Source organism: Centroberyx affinis, unplaced genomic scaffold (assembly GCF_046629955.1).
Source record: "Centroberyx affinis isolate AG114_WGS23_722 - 3 ecotype Tasmania unplaced genomic scaffold, CSIRO-AGI_Caff_v1 ptg000557l_1, whole genome shotgun sequence".
NCBI lineage: Eukaryota > Metazoa > Chordata > Actinopteri > Beryciformes > Berycidae > Centroberyx > Centroberyx affinis.
In genome coordinates this window covers 1-17,885 of record NW_027279200.1, presented here as the reverse complement: position 1 = coordinate 17,885, position 17,885 = coordinate 1, and the positions used below count along the sequence as shown (strand labels likewise).

Below are 17,885 nucleotides of genomic sequence, written 5' to 3'. Positions count from 1 at the left end.
AGGAAAAATGATCAGTCAGTTCACATCAAGTTGATGTAATGTCCATTAAATGACAAGCTTTGCAACTGTTTCACCAAGTTGGGAGAATAAGAGTCGATCTTTGGCTGAGGAGATGAACAAGGCGCAGTGCCACATGACTTGTGGTTGCCTGAGTGACGAGTGTTTAGCCCACTGTTGTCAGCCTTGGAGGAGGCGGCCGTCGTCTTCCAGTCAACACTCAGGGAATAAATGTCACTTGTTCCGGGATGTGTTTCTCAGGAACCTGAATTTCAATGAGGGAAAGTAAATTTGAATTGGGAGAACCAAATTTGAAAAGTTAAATTCAATAATAATCCTGTTCATTTTCAAGCCATTGCATTAAATTTCAAATTGTACCTTACATTATTTTATAATATTATAATATTTGAAAACAAATGCATTTTCTTTTAAATTCAATAGTTCAATATAAGGATGATAAATGCAGATACATGCATTTCAAATACAATCTCTTCTAATCTCTTTCCATATTTCTTGTCTCTTTCCTGACCAAATCTAACAGGAGGCTCTGGACTGGATGGTTAGGGTTAGGGTTAGGGATCTCTGCAGCTCGTTAGCTGCATTCTCACACAATCCAGACACGCCATGTAACAAAACAAGGCAAATGAGGAGGCTGTTACAGCGAGCGGTTTAATCAAAAGCACAGGCTTCTGTTTATTGACCGTTGCACGCACATGAACAGGTGAGGGTATATTTACACAGATGTAAACAGTCCGTACCTGCAACACAGAGGAAACGAGACAACACACCGTCTCCCTCTGTCTCTCACACACAGACACACATGCTCTCTAACGCACATACACACTCACCAGCATGAGCACAGACGTATGTGCACATAGACGCATGCGTATACACACACGCACTCACACACAGACACACGCACACAGAATTTGCAGTATAAAGATAGAGTGGACCGTCTGAAAACACAGAGCACAGCGAGCCCCTTTGGTCAGCTACTTCAGACAAGATTCCAATAATCAAAGCCAATCACAAGTTACCATTCAAAGTACAGAGAGAGAGAGAACACATACTGGCAGAGCAGTACAGGCAAATACGTAAACCTATATGGGCTTTTGCAGATTTCACATTATTTAATGTGTCAGTCAAAGAACAGTGGCACACAATTCTGGTTTGATTTCTTTTTTTTGTTTTTTGTTTTTTTTCCCAGAGTCCAAGATCAATGGAGAATGGATGAGACTGATTCATGCTCTGTATAGGTCATGGCAATAGCATTCTAACAGCAATTGGTTGCTAACATACATAGAAATTACCTGAATGGCAAAGTCATAAGATAGGACAATTACAGTATGGTGGGACTTTCAACCATCCCAACTGCCCATGTAATATGGAAATAAATCTTTACAAAGTAAGATAATGACTGATCAATGAATCAACTGAATTTGTAATGAACATTAATTTACCATTCATTGGAGTTACATGAATTCTGTCATTTTTCCACCACCTTCCAAAACATAAGGTAAATAATACAAAAGCAGCAGTTAGATAAGACAAGCATCATAGCAACACAATAAAAAAAAAAAAAGACATTCTCAAAGGACGAGTGCAAATGGTTCAACTTTTCTTTTTTTTTTTTACTTCATCAGTTCCCTTCTATATAATAAGATTTAATAAAACAAACAAAAAAAGTATAAAATGGTGGAAAAATATTCATTTTTCTGGACAATGTGGTGTCAATAGGCATGCCTGATTTAAAAAAAAAAAAAAAAATGTGAACACTCTCAATTAGAAATTCCTGCACAGCAGAAGATAACACTGTGGAAGGGAAAGCTGTATCTAAAAATCCTTCCTTCCACCTCTGTATCACCCCCCCCACACACACACACACACACACAAACAAACAACTGTTCTTCCAATTCTCTCTCCCATCCCCAATTTCTCCCACTCTATTCTTCAACCCCACCCACTCGCATCCATCATGCATAAACCCTGTTTCTTCATCTTGCCCTGAGGACAAACACCCATTTCTTCAAGCCACCTTGTTGGAGTGTCGTCTGGCAGCCGATTCGCTGCTGTCCGCATCAACACTGCGTTGCCAGGGTGACGTCCTATCAACGCTTCCTGTTAAACCACATCAACAGCTGCTACTCTGCACCCAGAAGGAGACACAAAACTTTCAGTTCTCCTTGTAGAGCTACCAAAACACAATAGCCTATTCAGTGTATAATATGGGATACTTTCTACATGTAACATATCCATCCATGCGTACCTTTTTATGATATGCAACATCATATTTTATTTGTGATCCTTTCCAGTTTATTCTGTTGTTAAACTCTCGACACATTAACCCACAGGAATCAAAAGCAGACCTCAGCTGTGTATAGAGGGGAAACTTAGCGAGCACAGAAACAACTGCACCCTATCTGTCGTGGGAATCTACTAAAGATGAACTGCCTAAATACCGAAAAAATATCTTCTCATATCAGGGATTGATTAATTGGAATTATCACAAATGTGATCACACTCACTGATTTCATGGCCCTATCATGATAATGTGTATAAAATCAAATAACACAGAGATAAACATTGCTCTAAGTTGCCTAAGGTATACTCGCGAAATAAATTGTGTGCTTACCAAAAACATGGTAGTATTTTGCAATATCAAATTAATATATCGACATGTGAATTTCAGATTCAGTTAATGAGAAAATTTGACACTAATGCAAGATGTACTAGAAAATGTACACACAATGCTAAATGAGTACGACAAATTTGATTTAGCTTACTTATTTAGCTAAGCTATGTTCAAAAAGAATACAAAACACTTTGAGGTTGTCTGCATTCAATTTTCACAAAATTGAAAATGCAGGACAAAAATGGCACTAGCTTTCACCTTTAAGACTCATTTGGATCTCGTATTCGACACAACAGCCCTTCATTCTGCTGCAAGCGACATCAGCGTCTAAAATAAGGTGTAAAATCCCTCTCTAAGTCACAGTCAAAGGTCATTGGGAGAGATCCACAACTTTCACTGCCAGGTTTCACTGTATCAGTGGCATCATTGTTACAAGCTATCTACAGGCAATTAGCACTAACCGACAGCCCAACGCCCATTGAGTATATTGCTACCTTATGGACAGAGGTGTCTTTTTTTTTTAATAGAGGAAAACTACTACCGCATGACTGCCCATTCTGAATTGGCTCTGCCCCCCAGAGGTGATCCAGGATGGGTTGCCAGGCTTAAAACTACAATCACCAGGCACTTGATTGTAACCAAATGTACAGTAATGTTTAGCCACTGGGTCAGCATGCCTTTGATCGCACTGTGTGACGCACAGAGAGAAGGCAGCAACATTCAAGGTCAGACCCAAAGCACAAAACTCCTCAACCTCCCAGGCTCCCACACACAGAAAACAACAGAAGCATCCTTAGCATGCATATCAAAGTTATAGTACTCTTGTGATACACAGAGACAAATTAGCTAGTGGTTGGTACTTTGACTTCAATTTAGAGACTAACGCATGCTTCTAGACCTCTGTGCAATGCTACTGTAAGGTGATTGCCACACAAATGTAATCCAAACTTAAACAAAAATGATCATTTTCAATTGAAAACCAAAACCCAACAAATAAATAGACTATATTACAGTTTGCCAGATGCCAGAAAGGTGTGGAAAGGAGCAGAACGAGAATGAGGTAGAGACAGTGATTTGCCACTATAGAGGAAGTGAAAAAAAAACGTGAGATGGTGAGAAAATGAGTGGAAAAAGCAGGAGGGATGAGGCAAGGTGCAAAAGTAAGAGACAGAAAAGTGGAAGAGTGAAAGAAGGAGTGTCAGAGACTAGTCCTTTGTTCGATTTCTCCGGTCGGTCGGGTGAGTCGGACGGTTGTCTGGGGCCGGGCTGAGACTCCGCCCTCACATCCGTAGGCGGTGGTGTGGGTCTGTGAAGGGCGGCTCGGAGTCGTCCATAGGCAGCACCAGGCGTGTGCCTCTCATCACCAGCTCGTGGTCTCCGTACGTCAGCTCTCGGTCCAGGTCCTCGGAGGTGGCGCCGCCGGCCAAGGCACCCGCCGGCCCGCCGCTGGTGTGCGCTCCGGTGGCGTCTGTACTGACCGTGATGTCACCGTAGGTCAGGCTGATATCGCCGTCCGTCAGGATGAGGTCAGAGTCGTCATCCTTCAGCTGGCACTCATTCTGGTGGGGGAAGAGAGAGCATGTCAGATATTCCATACCCAGGGTTCCCACACATCAAAATCAAGGAGTTTTTAATGACTTTCATGATCTTTTTTGGTTAAATTCAAGGTCTCAAAATTGCCATGTTTTGGGGTAAGACATGTTACTGGTCAAAGGACACTGGACACTGGTTTAAAACTGCTGCAATATCAAAGCAAATCTCCATCATAGGGCTTTCCTCAGGACTTTAAGTGTTGAGGCATATTGGAGAATTTGGGTGCTATATTTTAACAAAAACTCAAGTACTTTCAAGGCCACCTACATAAAGGCCTTATTTTGTTTTTCTCAAATCCACAAACTTTCAAGGTTTTAATGAACAGTTGAAATTCTGACTTGTGCATAGGTCAAGTGCAACGATCATATGCTTGATCATCTGCTCAATAGAGCAAATCTCGTGTCCAATCCAATGGAACCTCCTTGCCGCATGTCACAAACATCATTACAACAGCTTTTTTAAATTCAAACAATAGAGAATGAAAAATTCACAAATTAAATTTGGTCAGGAATAGCATTATGAACTAGCGTCTGACCTCATAGGCCTGAGGGCTGGTGAGGCAGCGGGCCAGCGGGCCGCAGCAGGTGGGCAGCGTGGCTGTGAGCGGGGGGCCGCTGTGAGTCAGGATCGGCTTCAGGTAGCTGAAGGGGGGCTAGGGTCAAGGACTGTTTCAACTGAAAGAAGCACTGTGAGCCATTAGACAGTATCAGAGAGTGTGAATAATGAATGCTGAGGTTATTCAATAAAGTTGTGGTTTCATACCCATGTTTCTGTCATTCTTATACAAGTTAGTAACCAAGATACTTACCAAGTTATTAAGTTAATATGCAACTTACTTGACTTGACTTACACAGCCAATAAAGGAGGCTATTTTTTTAGAGGCTATACTTGGTACACCCTCTGCTGTCTGACACTGTGAACTACACAGGATAGTCATTGCTCAGCTTTAAACTTACTGGATACAGCTAACTAGCTAGTAATGACACCAGTCTCAGTAATGCCATAAACACCAGTCAGTGTTTATGGCATTACAAACCTATCAAGTTCTTATAAACTTACAGCTTATCAAAGACACAAAGTAGACAATCTAAACACAGATAATCTAAAAATATGTTATTTTCTTCTGGAGAAAACACCAAAGGATACTTGTGGTCAAAGTTGTACCAGATTCTGAAAAGCCAGGCACTTTCTTGCTTGGTGCTCCTCCTCTCTGAGCCTTCAGCAATACTCATCTAGACAAAAACAGACATGCAGTTTGGTATTCTCTTATACTCATGGTCACATTATAGTAACAAATCTTTCACAAGGGCTACACTCACAGAGTTGTCTTGGTCAGAGTCCACTCCCACTCTGTTGAAAGAATCAGACATCTAAGTCAGTTACAGTCACAATCAATTGTCAAACCAGAATAGCATTGGGAAGTACATGTGTTTTCCACTATATAGAGAGTTCCTAATTTGTTTCTAAGTTCCTGTTTGTATGGGATTCTTGGCATTTTAACCTGCTAGGAGTACCAGATGGGTCCGTTACACAACATAAAGCAATGCCATCGGTGTCAGGAAGTCTGGACAATCAAAGAAAAGTATTTTATAAGTCAATTTACCATTATCTGAAATGCCCTGATGTGGAAAACCCCACCCATCTGGGGCTCCAAGCAGGTTAAAACAAATGCTAATTGTGTACAAATACTATCTGACCCAGGACTGACTTTGACAGTGCTATCTACGGTGAGGTGAGGTCATACCTTATGTGCAGGCAGGACAGCATCTGGGTGGTTCCCCCGCCACAAATCCAGACAGTGAAGAAGACCACGAGCAGCGTGGTGGAAAACATCATCTGTCGGGCGTACGTGGCCGTGTCCCGGATGGACAGGGCAAAGGTCATCGCCCCACGCAGCCCTGAGGATCACAGTGGGGAGAATACACACACATATACAAGTTTCTGTGTGAGACAAGTCAAGCCCGGAAATGAGTGTTTACATGCCTGTGTGTGTTATCTTTTGGTTAGATAACACTTTGCACAGCGGCATGCAGGAACTGGAAAAACACTCCAGTAGACAATCAGGTTAAGTCAGTACTCCAAGACAGGGTGCAAAGGAACAAAAACTCAATTTCCCTCATACAGGTCTTACACATGACTGAATAAGTTTTACAATAATCAGGATATAGAAGACATACTATCGTCAACTAAAGCATCTGCACACTACTGACCTGCAAACATCATCATGTGCTGGAAGTTGGATCTAATCTTGTTGCGTCGGCCCAGGTTGAGAAGGAAGGAGAGAGGGTAGATGTTGGCGGCTCTGCCCAGGAACACTGCCAGCTGGGAGGGAACGTGGTCAAGGAAGGGTCTTGATCCAAGCACAAAACAGAGAGCTAGTGTAGCCCACTCACCATACACCACGCTTATTTAATAGACTTATAGCTTGTGGTTTTCCCTTTAAGTCAATTACTGTTTGCTTCTTGGTTGTAGCCTGTAATAGTCTGGGAACTTCACTGACGTCACCATTTTCTTTGACTGCTGAATAATGTTGAAACTGGTTTATGAGGGGGGGTTGCCAACTGGGGGGGTTAATAGCATGACGTGGAGCTGATCAGATGGAGTGTGTGTGTGCCTGTGTGTGTGTGTGGGAAGTGGGGAGGTGCTCTGGGATTAGAGAACTAAAACCTAAAAGTGAAAGTAGCCACTATAACGATAAAGCAGCATATCAGGCTTGGTGTTAGCATCATAACGCTTACATACAATCATTCATTATTGTGTATCATTCGCTAGTTGGCCCCAGGTAGTTTTATACGAAAAGATACGAAAGCCCCGACGATGAACATGGGGTTGAAGACGTGGTTCTGGAAGGTGAACAGGGTCAGACCCATGTAGGAGAAGATGAAGTTCTCCGCCAGGAAGTTCAGCAACTCAAACAGCTACAACACAAACAACATTTTCTTCAGCTGATGTAGGAATAAGAAAACGATGACATTTACACATTACATTTAAAACAAGACCAGTGCAGTAACATTTTCAGTTATATTTTGTATCTTGCATAAGGTTTGAAAGTGAAAAAAAAAGCTTTCAGTTTTCAGTTCTGGATTCTTCTTTCATTTACAATGTCCCTTACTTTGCCATTCAAATCTTTTTTTTCCATTATTCAAAAAAACAGAGAAGATGTTTTTCATTCATCCAAATCTTCTTCACCCTGTATTGGTGTGGGTGGGGTGTAGAGGAGAGGCACGCTATGACAGCTGAATGGCAAGTCAAGCACATCAGTTCTCTACTGATGAAGATGGCTGAACGTGTTGCTGAACCATAACAGCAAATGTAAATACTGACTAGGTATTTTGCCAACACATTGTTGATTATCTTATTATGACGATATATTGTAAAACATGACATGCAACTAATTAGTTATGTCACATTTTCACTTTTTTTTGCTTTCAGACCTTTGTTGTCAGTTTCAAAACTATTTTTCATTTTCAAAATAAAGATACAAAAGGTACAAAGGTACAAACTCGATACTTAGATAGCATAAATAAACAGAATGGCTATTAGTGTAGTTGTAGTTCTAGTCCGACCTGTTTGGTCCTGTCCTGCGACTCAGGAGACAGGTTATTGAAGGTGTAGTGGGCCTGGGTGATTCCACAGAACAGCACTGCCACCACTCCTACAACATAGCGGGGGAGGGGGCACAGACAGAAAAGAGAGTGGATCAATACAGCTAACCCCTGGTTCTATAATCAGTTAAGAACAATAATGTAATGTTATATTTTACTGATCCTCGTAGGGAAATTCAGTTTTGCTTGCCCCCTCCACAGGGAGGACAGTCTGCAGGCTCTGATTCCTTATTGATTCTTTTATTGGTTCCTTTTAATTTTCAAAGCTTTTTAGCACCCAAAAATAGTACAACCTTCACTTGCATATGTGAGGATGACAACAAATGAAATCATATACTATTTGGTGGACTCTTTTATCCAAAGAGCCAAAGTCACCCATTTTTAGTATGGGTGACCTGCGTGGGTATCGAACCCCTAACCTTGGCAGTGTTAGTTCCATGTGTCTGTGTGTGTGTGTGTGTGTGTGTTACCTGTGAAGCCACAGGCCTCAGCCAATAGGAATGTGCTCCATGACATGAGGAAGAACAGAGCCGTCTCCAACAGCTGGAAATCCCTCAGCTTGGTGAACTTGGTCACGTAAGGTCAGTCAAGGAGTTAAACAATACACACAAATAATATATCTTAAATCATTCAATCTAGTCTTTAGTCTTAAAATCAGATTTTTCTAATATGTGAATCTGAAAAAATCTGCCAGTGGGGTGAGATAATTTCACCTGTTTCCAACACAAATAAACTTGTGTCAAGAACTTTCTTATTATAAACTTATTTTAAAATATTGTCACCCGTTTCAGGAGAATTCTTGAAACAAATTAAACTATATTGGAAACAAGTGAAATTATCTAGCCAAATGACAGATTTTTTCACTTGATTTAAGAAAAGATTTTAAGACTCAATACTGCCGAAATGACTTAAGATATTTTTTGCAGCGTTGTATACAATGTAATACAATGTAATGTAATGTAATGTATACATAACTCATCTGTTACACTGTACACTGGGAGATCACTTCCAATTTAATAAATAATGAATATGCCACTTAATATATTAAACTGCAATCATGAATTGTAAATATGCTATAGTGGATGGTTTTTAAAGACGTAATAAAAAATTAAAACAGCAAGAAAGATATGAGAGCGGTGACGACTCCGGTGGCCACGCCCAGAGCGAAGGAGCCGCTGAAGACTCCCAGGAACATCCCAAAGGACTTGAGCATGGCCATGACCTCGAAGGTGTGACTGTTGTCCCCCTGTGGCTGGTACGCTACTATGGACCTGGTGTAACACAATAAAACACCACACATACATTCAGTAGTAAATAAGAACTACAAGAACTACTACTCGTGCTATTATCAGGCAAATATTTTTGCCTGTTAGTAAGTCTCTTTGGCTTTTTCTAAAGCATTTCATGCCTGCCTCTCTTCCTGAAAATCGGGCCTTCACAGCCATCGCTAACAAATGACTGATCCCAGGCAGAAACTCACAGCTTCTTGAGACTATGATGTGTCAGACTTGGGTCAAATAGTATATTTGCAAATAATTCTTAGCCTTGGTCTTAATCTAGAGTGTGGGACAGCAGGAGAGGACGCATCGGGACAATTTAAATAGTTGTTTAATAGTTGTCAATCACAGGAAAGTATGGAAAAAAAAGCAGAATATATTACTGAGATAGTCTAACCTTTCCGGCACTCATTGTAATTTTCTATGTGGCAAACCCCATTCATCTGGCACTTAAATAGGATAAAGCAAACCATTAAAAGTATTTGTAAATTATATTTGAACCAGGTCTGACTCTAATAGGACGTTTATTATCTCTCTCCATTCCCAGTCCCCACACTTACAAAACAAATCACCATATATTTTGGGAGATTGTCGACACGAATATATTGGCATCCTGCCCTCTCCTAGGCTTCTGGATACATTTCAATGAATGTAATGTCATTAATGTAAATAGGAATTTGCTAAACCAGGTTACATAAGGGTTAACCAAACAAATAAATGCATAACTATTTTAAAGGGTCTGCTTCTTTGGTGTTGAGCTAGTATCTAATATCAAATGGCTGGTGCTTTGTCATGTTTGTCCTGAGGCAGAGGCACGCATTGCCTTGCTCTACTTAGTACACCCATTCAACGGTTTGGTCAGAGTCTCCTCCACACTCTCTCCCTGGGGACCGGCCCTTCCACTGGGCCTGCCATAATGAATTACAATTCTGGGGAAATAATAACCGAGTTCCACGCAGAGGAGGAGACAAACCGAGAAGTGTTGGCTTAGGGGGGCAGCCTCACGTTTTCCCACAGTGTTAATGAGAAGCTGGTATGAGGTGCAGCTAAAAAAGGTCACAAGCCGATCTTTACAAAATGCATGACTTGCACTTCCGCCATTTCTCTCACAAAAACAGTATCTTGGCAGCTCTGGTGACCTTAGTTAAGCAGTAGAAGAAGTTTGGCAACATAAATATTCTAGATGGATCAGGATAGACGCAGACTCATGGCTGATAGAGTGTGAGGAAGGCAGAGGACTTACGAGGACAGAACCACAGCCACCGCGTCGTTGAGCACGCTCTCCCCAAACAGCAGAGCATACAGATCCACATCCACCTGCAGCTCATTGAAGATGGCCAGCACCGTCACTGCAACACAAACACAAACACACACACACTTCTTGGATCCCTCTTGTTTTCTTCCATGATATAAGAACCGACCCAAATAACAATACGTGTCACTGAGCCAATTCAGAGGTGGCAGCTGGTGTCCATGTTTTAGGGTGGATTGTTTTTGTTAGTGGAATTTAATCTTTGTGTTTGTGAAACAGACTATGTATTATTTGTACTGAAAGCGTCACGTTTTAAGGGACAGAACTGAATTCCACTTATATTTCGTGTAATCTGCGAGCAAGAATCATTCATTTAAATCTAATTCAATTAAAAACTGCATAGTAAATGTACTTCCTTGTCATCAAAACTGTCCTTTTATTACAATATAACTATCTAAGACATACTCAAAGCTGCTGATTAAGCAATTGTTACTGCAGACTGAAAGCCATCATACACACCAGGGTCTGTGGCAGAGACGATGGCCCCAAAGAACAGGCAGTCAGTGAAGAAAAAGTCTCCATTCAGCTGTCCCACCTGCTTCATTAGCATCACACAGCCGTACATCAGCAACCTGGCAAACAGGGGAACGGCAGGTACTTTCCATATCAGCAACACCGACCGTACTGACATCACGCATGCTTTACCACCACAGAAATTGACATATACCAAAAATGCATTGGAATACAGTTTCTTTTGTGCATATTGCCTAGAACATAGAATGTATATGTGAAATCAGAGCAGTGGACCTTGTTTTTGGGGGGAATCTGTTGGCAAATAAAGCAATATTGTTCTTACCCAATGATGAAACAAGAAATGACTGTCCCCAGAAAGGCATAAGCCAGGATGGAGCCCATGTTTCGGAAGAAATGTCTCTGAAAGACACCATCAATAAACACATCAAATATCTATCTATATGTTGAGTACAATCCAAGTCATTCATCTTTAATAAAAGCTTCAACTAATTAGGTTTCTAAAAATGAAAGGACATTACATCAAAGGAGGAGCAGAATCATGTGTGTTAAAAATAGCTACTCTTTCTAATTGTTGAGCATTTAGATTATATGTGCTGCTTATTGGTAGGGACAGTAACAATACTGTACCCTTTTCAAGCTGTAGCCGGCATGGAAGATGATAGGGGGTAGGAGGATGTTGAAGAACACTTCTGGGTCAAAGGTCACCTGAGCCACAAAAAAAAATAAAAAAATAAATATATATATATATATATATATATATATATCTCAGTATCATATTATAGTGCAGAATCACTGGAATACACAATGAAACATCTGCTTTCAAACGAGAATCCTCCAAAGGGCAATTATTGCTAATCCTGGCCGGACAAAATATTTGGATTTCCATGCTGCTGCAATTAATGCATGAGTTTGATCAATGTATCATCAGAAATGACACATTTGGGACAGACTGAGGCGGCTCCCAGGCCAACCAACCAAAGATGAGTGAAATCACAAGATGGGGAACGGGGACAGTTTCTCCACACAGACGGACGCAAATGAATGTCAGCTGATACTAATTTCACAGCAGTAAAGCTTTTCATCAGATCACCTTTCATTCTAGAAGACCAAATGGCCGGTGTGGAATGCTGTCATTAAGGCCAGGATCTTGTTTTTTAAATTTTTACACAGATCTGGTGACCGCAAACCTCCACCAACGCTGAACAATTCCCCATCTTGCAGAGCGGCACCCAGTTGTAACGGTTTATGTTTGTTTATCATTTGTCTTCCGGGTTTGATTTTCCCAGATAACAGCATATGAATGAAATGCTGTTTAGTAGCCGACTTGGAGGTCCCAGAAGTCGGAAATTCCCACCAGCACATGAACCCAGCATAACAGTTATGGATTAAAAAATGATAATCACCTAGTAGTGGAAATTCCAGACCTAATCAACTGATCTTTGGGTAAAGGGCCTGTCCACCAAATTTCATCCAAATACGTTACTTTTTTAGTTATCTTGCTACCAAACAAACAAACAGAGAGGGGTGAAAACTTAACCTCCGTCCTACTTTGTTGGCGGAGGTAATAAGCCTTTTCTGTAAGTTTTGAGCCCTTTTTCTAAAAGCTCTGGTCAGGTTTTAGATTTCCCAACATTGTACTGCAGTGCAGTAAATGCGAAAGTTAATTAACGTGGGGAGAAAACTGGTGACTGGAAGCTACTGGAGAATTCATGCTGCATAAAAACAGAGAAATCAACTGAAATGCCTCACAGATAGAAGATCAGATTTGTAGAAATAACAGTATGAAACCTTAAGATCTTTAGAAACTTCACTCCAGTGAAATGTAGCCAATGCTGGTGCTTTCCGACCTATCAGAGACTGTACAAGCCTTTCTCCTACATCCAGTTTCCGCTGACACAATAACACACGGGTCTCTGGTCTCTACCTTGCGCAGCATCTCGTTGTCTTGCACGTCGTCCACCTCGTTGGCGTTGATCTCCCCTTTCAGAGTGTACTCGTAGAATTTGCCACTGACGTTCACCAGCAGGGTGGCGGGGCTGGCGTTGACGTTGCAGCTGAGGGTGACGTTGCTGATGTCCCGAGGAACGTGGATGCCGTAACGCAAGACCACACCAACCAGTAAGCCTGGACAGAGAGAAAGGACATTGGGGGGGAAAGCTGATTATAGTTTTACGCAGGATATGGTTGAAACAAGGAATGTACGACGTGAGATAAAAAATATTGACCTGCTTGGATGTCAAGGCCGAGTTTAATAGCAGGATGTAGAGGATGTAGACATATAGACAAGGGTGGAAGTAACTAATTACATTTACTCTCAGTACTGTAATTGAGTAGCTTTTTTGTGTATATTTTTGAGTATTTTTTAAAGTCAGTAATTTTATTTTTAATTAAGCGTGTTTTTACTTAAGTATTGTACTTCACTACATTTTAAATCACATCCATTACAGAACAGATGGTGTGGCTCTCCATAAGACCATCATAAATTGTCCAATTGTGGATCCATTCGCAGTCAGAAGAGTAATATGGCTTTACTTTGTTTGTGCACTTAATTTTGTAATTTCCAAATTGTCCAATTAAAAGAATCAAGTTTGAACTCAGTCCTCTCATTCTTTAAGAATTGCATGGAAAAGATCACATGTAACGATGCTCTTTTCTGAAAAAGTGACTCAGTAACTTTTACTTTAAGTATATTTTAAATGAGCTTCTTTTTTCTTTTACTTAAGATTTATAGATTAGATTTTTATATCTGTAATTTTACTTCTATTTAAGTAAAATATCAGCAAAGTAACAATACTTCTACTTGAGTCAGACTTTCTAGTACTCTTTCCATCACTGTATACAGGCTAAATGAGAACTCCAAAATGTCAGCTTTTCAGGAACTAAGAAAAACAGCCTTTTGTTTCACCGCCATGTGTTTCTGATGTATTTTCGGTTTTGAAAAGGTTTCATAAGCCCAAGATTTGCAGAGTTTTCTCAATCTGTACAGGAGCATGTATTCCTTTAATTGAAGTTAAAACATGAAAATCACCAAGATTGGATTTACATGGTTTTCACATGACAACAGCAACATACTGCTGTAACTAGGCATATTACCTTACAGCATGTAACTGTAACATACTGATCCTTAAGATACTTAAAATCAGCAATACTAGTGAAACTGCTGAGGTTGAAAACAGAGGAACATTTAACATGAGCCTGCTGCTGGCATGCAACCATTTCTAATGTAGGCCAGCATTATCCGTGTAACGAGAGCCCACAGCTACAAAACAGTACTGGGTCAGGAAATCAACATTTAGTGCCAAAAAAGAGAGTAACAGCACTGATGACATCACTCAAGTCAGGTGGGGCTTCTCACCATAAATCATCGCCAATCCAGTTTCGTGTAAAAACCTGAATCGCCGGTGTTTGAACAACCAAATGGTCAAAATGGTGAGGGTGAGGAGCATGATGAAGATGAGCAGGTCCGCGCTGTCCTGCCGGTGGCTCTCCTCAGCCTTCTTCTCTGTAACGATGTTCTCCATGGCACTGTCGTCCTCTGGAGATGATGCTCTGCAAACACAGATGCAGACAGACAGACTCACTAGCATGAGCAGCCACAGTGTCCTCGTTGCCCTCCTGGCACTGTTGACAGTCAATTTAAACCCCATTTTGGTTACTCAGTGGCCAATTATTGTAATGTCGTCGTCGATAAAACCAAACTTTGTTGAAATCTTTTATGCAAGCTGGGAGGTAGACAGCAGAAAGACGACAGCAACAGAGGGATCGATCCCGGCCCGGAAGTGAAAGTATTTTTTTCCCCAGAAAACGTACAATGTTTATTTCGGTATAAAATGCCTTAGGAAAACGTTGTTAGTTTAAATTGATTCAGCGAATTAAAGTATAGCGTCAGGTATTGTCGGTCACTTTTAAAGGAAATTGTTATTGAGCAAAGATAGATTTGGCACTTTTACATGGAACATTTCCGTAGCTGTTGAAGCTAGTTCTAGTTGAGGACTCTTATTGTGAAATCTGTTTGATTTTCATCAGTTTGAACTGGAAGTGAGCTAGATGAGCTAGAAGATTTTTGTTATGATTACAAAATTGTGTCATGTAATATCCGAGATGAGCCATTTTGGTAATCAAAAAAAGTACACAAAAATTATTTATTTTAGTATTTCAAGGGTGCTTCACTGATGATGTCATTTGGATATAAGTACAACTAAAAAATATTTCAGTTAACCATAATTTGAGTATCTTACAAAATAAGTGATATTTGAGTGGGATTTTTGTTATCTTTTCAAAACCCCTTTCCTTTTGATTGTAATCCTCCAACTGTCCAGATGACGGCGATATCCAGTGTGCGCAATGTGACAAGTCTCGCGACACAGAGTGAAAATGTGGCATTCACGTTTTCTCGGAAAAGCGATATTCTGTGTTATAAATTTAATGTGAACTACCTTTATTTCGGAGGTAAAAGCGAGCATGTTGATCCCGGTTTGCTGAGTCATTCCCTCGTGAGTCTTTGGCTACTACATGATATTGGCTAACCTATCCTGACAAGTAAAACCAAAAGTGGAAAGAAACCATATAATCCTTGCTACAACGTAGTAGGAAACACGAGGACGGCATACATAGTGGCTGTCGAAACTAGATTTACATATGTGTATATTTGCATTGCTATTACAACATTTCTTTCGACTTTTGCACATGGTCTATCTGATAATTAAGTATGTGTCGTAGGAGCTGAAGCGAACAGAAACAGGGACTTCCGAGGAGGACCTGAATGCAGCAAGAGAAGAACAATCCGCCGGTGTTCTGTATTTTGTTCCGTGTGAACCGCGTCAATTCTAACGTTAAGCGGAATCGCCCTTTTACTTGGGTGTCAGTTTTAACGTTGAAATATATTAAGGCAACGTCATTTACCTCATGCAAAATAAGAAAACAAAGATGACTTCCAAACTGAAAGGTAGTAGCTTTTGGCATTATCTTAGCTTACTTAGCTAACGCTAGCTAGCATTTGCCTCTGTGTTGTAAACATGCTGCTAACGTTAGTACTGCTAATGCTAAATCTGATGAAAACAAAAATAAAATAGCGAGCGGGCTGCTAATATTGGTGTCACATTGTTGGGTGTTGACTGTTTAAAGCTTGTATCTTAGTTAGGAACTCACTGTATCTGATGTACACAGCTTGATAACGGTACACTAACATTATACACTTTGTATGCAACTCTAAATGCACGTAAACCCAGAAAATGGCTTAAAAAAACCGTTTACGTAAATTCATAGTACACATAATAGTGACTGATGTCAAAACAATGTACGTGTTATGGTAAGATAAGGTATTTTAATGAACACAGCATGAATTGACCTTTGTTGATATTGTTGTTTGTTAGACATGATGGTCACCGACAAGAGGTCGTAGTTTACACACACATACACTTATTATTTACCACTATATCACTGAGTTGAATCAATATTTACGAGCATCAACAACTCTCCTGAAGCAAGAACAGTTGGGAAACAACACTCCTCTCTGATAACCAGAAAATATAAACATTTACAGTATTTCCTCTGTAACTTCTGTAACAATTCATATTTTGCAACACTTGTGGTTTTGAGGTCATTTTGTTTCTATTTGGCCCTGTTATGGCTACCAGCTTTGATTCTAGTGCAAGTTGTAGTACTAAAACTGGTTTGTGACTTTTATAATGGCAAAATTGGCACTTGTAATCATGAACCCCAAACCCCATTTTTGTTTTGGGAGAAAGTGGGGTACTTCATATGTTTAACTTTTTCCCTGACGATCATCCTGAAGATCAACTAGTTTTCCTATACATTGTCAGTGTATCAGCTCCAGGTTTTGTCTCTTGACAACAGTAGATTTAGGATTTTGGTGTTGAACCGTGGCAGAGGCTTGTTTAGGCATGTTCATGTGCACAAATCTAGCTTGAACTGACAGATTATCAGAGGAATTACTTGTGAACGTTGTTTATGCTAATTTAACATTAACAAAGATAACTCTCTCTTTAATACTAGGCAGAGTCCATATACAGTAGATGGGTTAGGGTCTGCTGGTCAAACAGATCACAGTGTGTTCATGGTGGAATATGGAGACTGCAATTACATAAATACAAAACAAGCAACAAGGGAACTATTGTAACGGTATGAATCTTGTTGGTGATGTGTTCTGATTGCAGTTGGGAAGGTCGGATCAAAGAGCAAAGAGGATGCTCCGTATGAGTTGGAGAGTCAGTTTGTCCTGCGGCTGCCCATGGTAGGAGTGTTACACACGCTGAAAATGATAATTCACGGGTAATTGAATCTGAGTGTTTTCTGCAAATGACAATTCATCTTTTTCTTTTAAAGGAATATGCCTCAACAGTAAGAAGGATTGCCCAGTCCAGCAGCATGAACCTGAAAGACAGACTCACCATCGAGTTGCACCGTAAGCCGGTTTACCAATAGCAATTACACTGCTGGGGTCCATTCCAGAAAGCATGTTCAACAAACTCTGAGTCTAACCCTGAACTCTGAGTTGATTAACCCCGAGATAGGAAACTCTGAGTTTTGAAGATGAAAAACATAGTTAAAGATTTTAAAAAATATATAGATCAAAGACATAGAGACATGATTGTAAGCTCACAATCTGATCCAGTAATAATGTGTTTGGTGATTTGCACTTGAAAAGGCATCAAGGTTAAAATACAGTAGATTTTACATTTTTAGACATCTATTTGCATCTTGGCTCAACAGCATTTAGTGACTTTATTTCAGCTACTTCAACAACTGTAGTAAATTTAAACATTGTCACTGAAATGCTGTTAAAACACATTAAGACTATGCACCCTATTTAAAAAAACTCACTTTCAAACTACATTCTGCAGCTGCACCACGATCCTGCTCAAATATTAACATATAATCTCCAATATTATAGGAATGATGTTCCATCAGTGCCACCAATCGCATCATGAGTGATAGAGATAATTATTCATTGATCCTACGTGTCTAAAGCTTCA

At 40.3% G+C, this 17,885-nt stretch overlaps 1 protein-coding gene and 1 long non-coding RNA gene across 4 annotated transcripts; one reads left to right on the top strand and one right to left on the bottom strand.

Annotated features, from left to right (window-relative positions):
- Nucleotides 1–1,107: 1,107 nt before the first annotated feature.
- Nucleotides 1,108–14,599, bottom strand: slc9a6a (solute carrier family 9 member A6a). 3 transcript variants are annotated; one of them, XM_071518186.1, is made up of 16 exons: nt 14,246–14,599; nt 12,815–13,014; nt 11,518–11,595; nt 11,213–11,289; nt 10,876–10,988; nt 10,348–10,453; nt 8,957–9,098; nt 8,298–8,403; nt 7,789–7,877; nt 7,027–7,140; nt 6,433–6,544; nt 5,967–6,120; nt 5,536–5,572; nt 5,369–5,454; nt 4,758–4,863; nt 1,108–4,188 (listed from the first exon to the last, which is right to left on the bottom strand). In XM_071518186.1, the coding sequence occupies exons 1-16, from the start codon at nt 14,535–14,537 to the stop codon at nt 3,910–3,912; spliced, it is 2,091 nt and encodes a 696-aa protein (XP_071374287.1). In that variant the 5' UTR covers nt 14,538–14,599; the 3' UTR covers nt 1,108–3,909. The 3 variants fall into 3 exon arrangements, with proteins under 3 accessions (XP_071374287.1, XP_071374286.1, XP_071374288.1); XM_071518185.1 differs by having other exon boundaries at nt 5,542–5,572; XM_071518187.1 differs by having other exon boundaries at nt 5,542–5,572; nt 12,911–13,014.
- Nucleotides 14,600–15,666: 1,067 nt separating this feature from the next.
- Nucleotides 15,667–17,314, top strand: LOC139643049 (uncharacterized). Its single transcript, XR_011695061.1, has 3 exons — nt 15,667–15,835; nt 17,067–17,143; nt 17,236–17,314. It is a non-coding gene; the product is annotated as an uncharacterized lncRNA (long non-coding RNA).
- The last annotated feature ends 571 nt before the right edge of the window (nt 17,315–17,885 follow it).

Coding starts and splice junctions, on each gene's coding strand:
- slc9a6a (XM_071518186.1), bottom strand. CDS start 14,537: ATGGGGTTTAAATTGACTGTCAACAGTGCCAGGAGGGCAACGAGGACA. Junction 8,404..8,956: donor CCGGAGTCGTCACCGCTCTC/ATATCTTTCTTG, acceptor GACTGACCTTAC/GTGACCAAGTTCACCAAGCT. Junction 7,141..7,788: donor CGCAGGACAGGACCAAACAG/GTCGGACTAGAA, acceptor TTTGTGTTGTAG/CTGTTTGAGTTGCTGAACTT.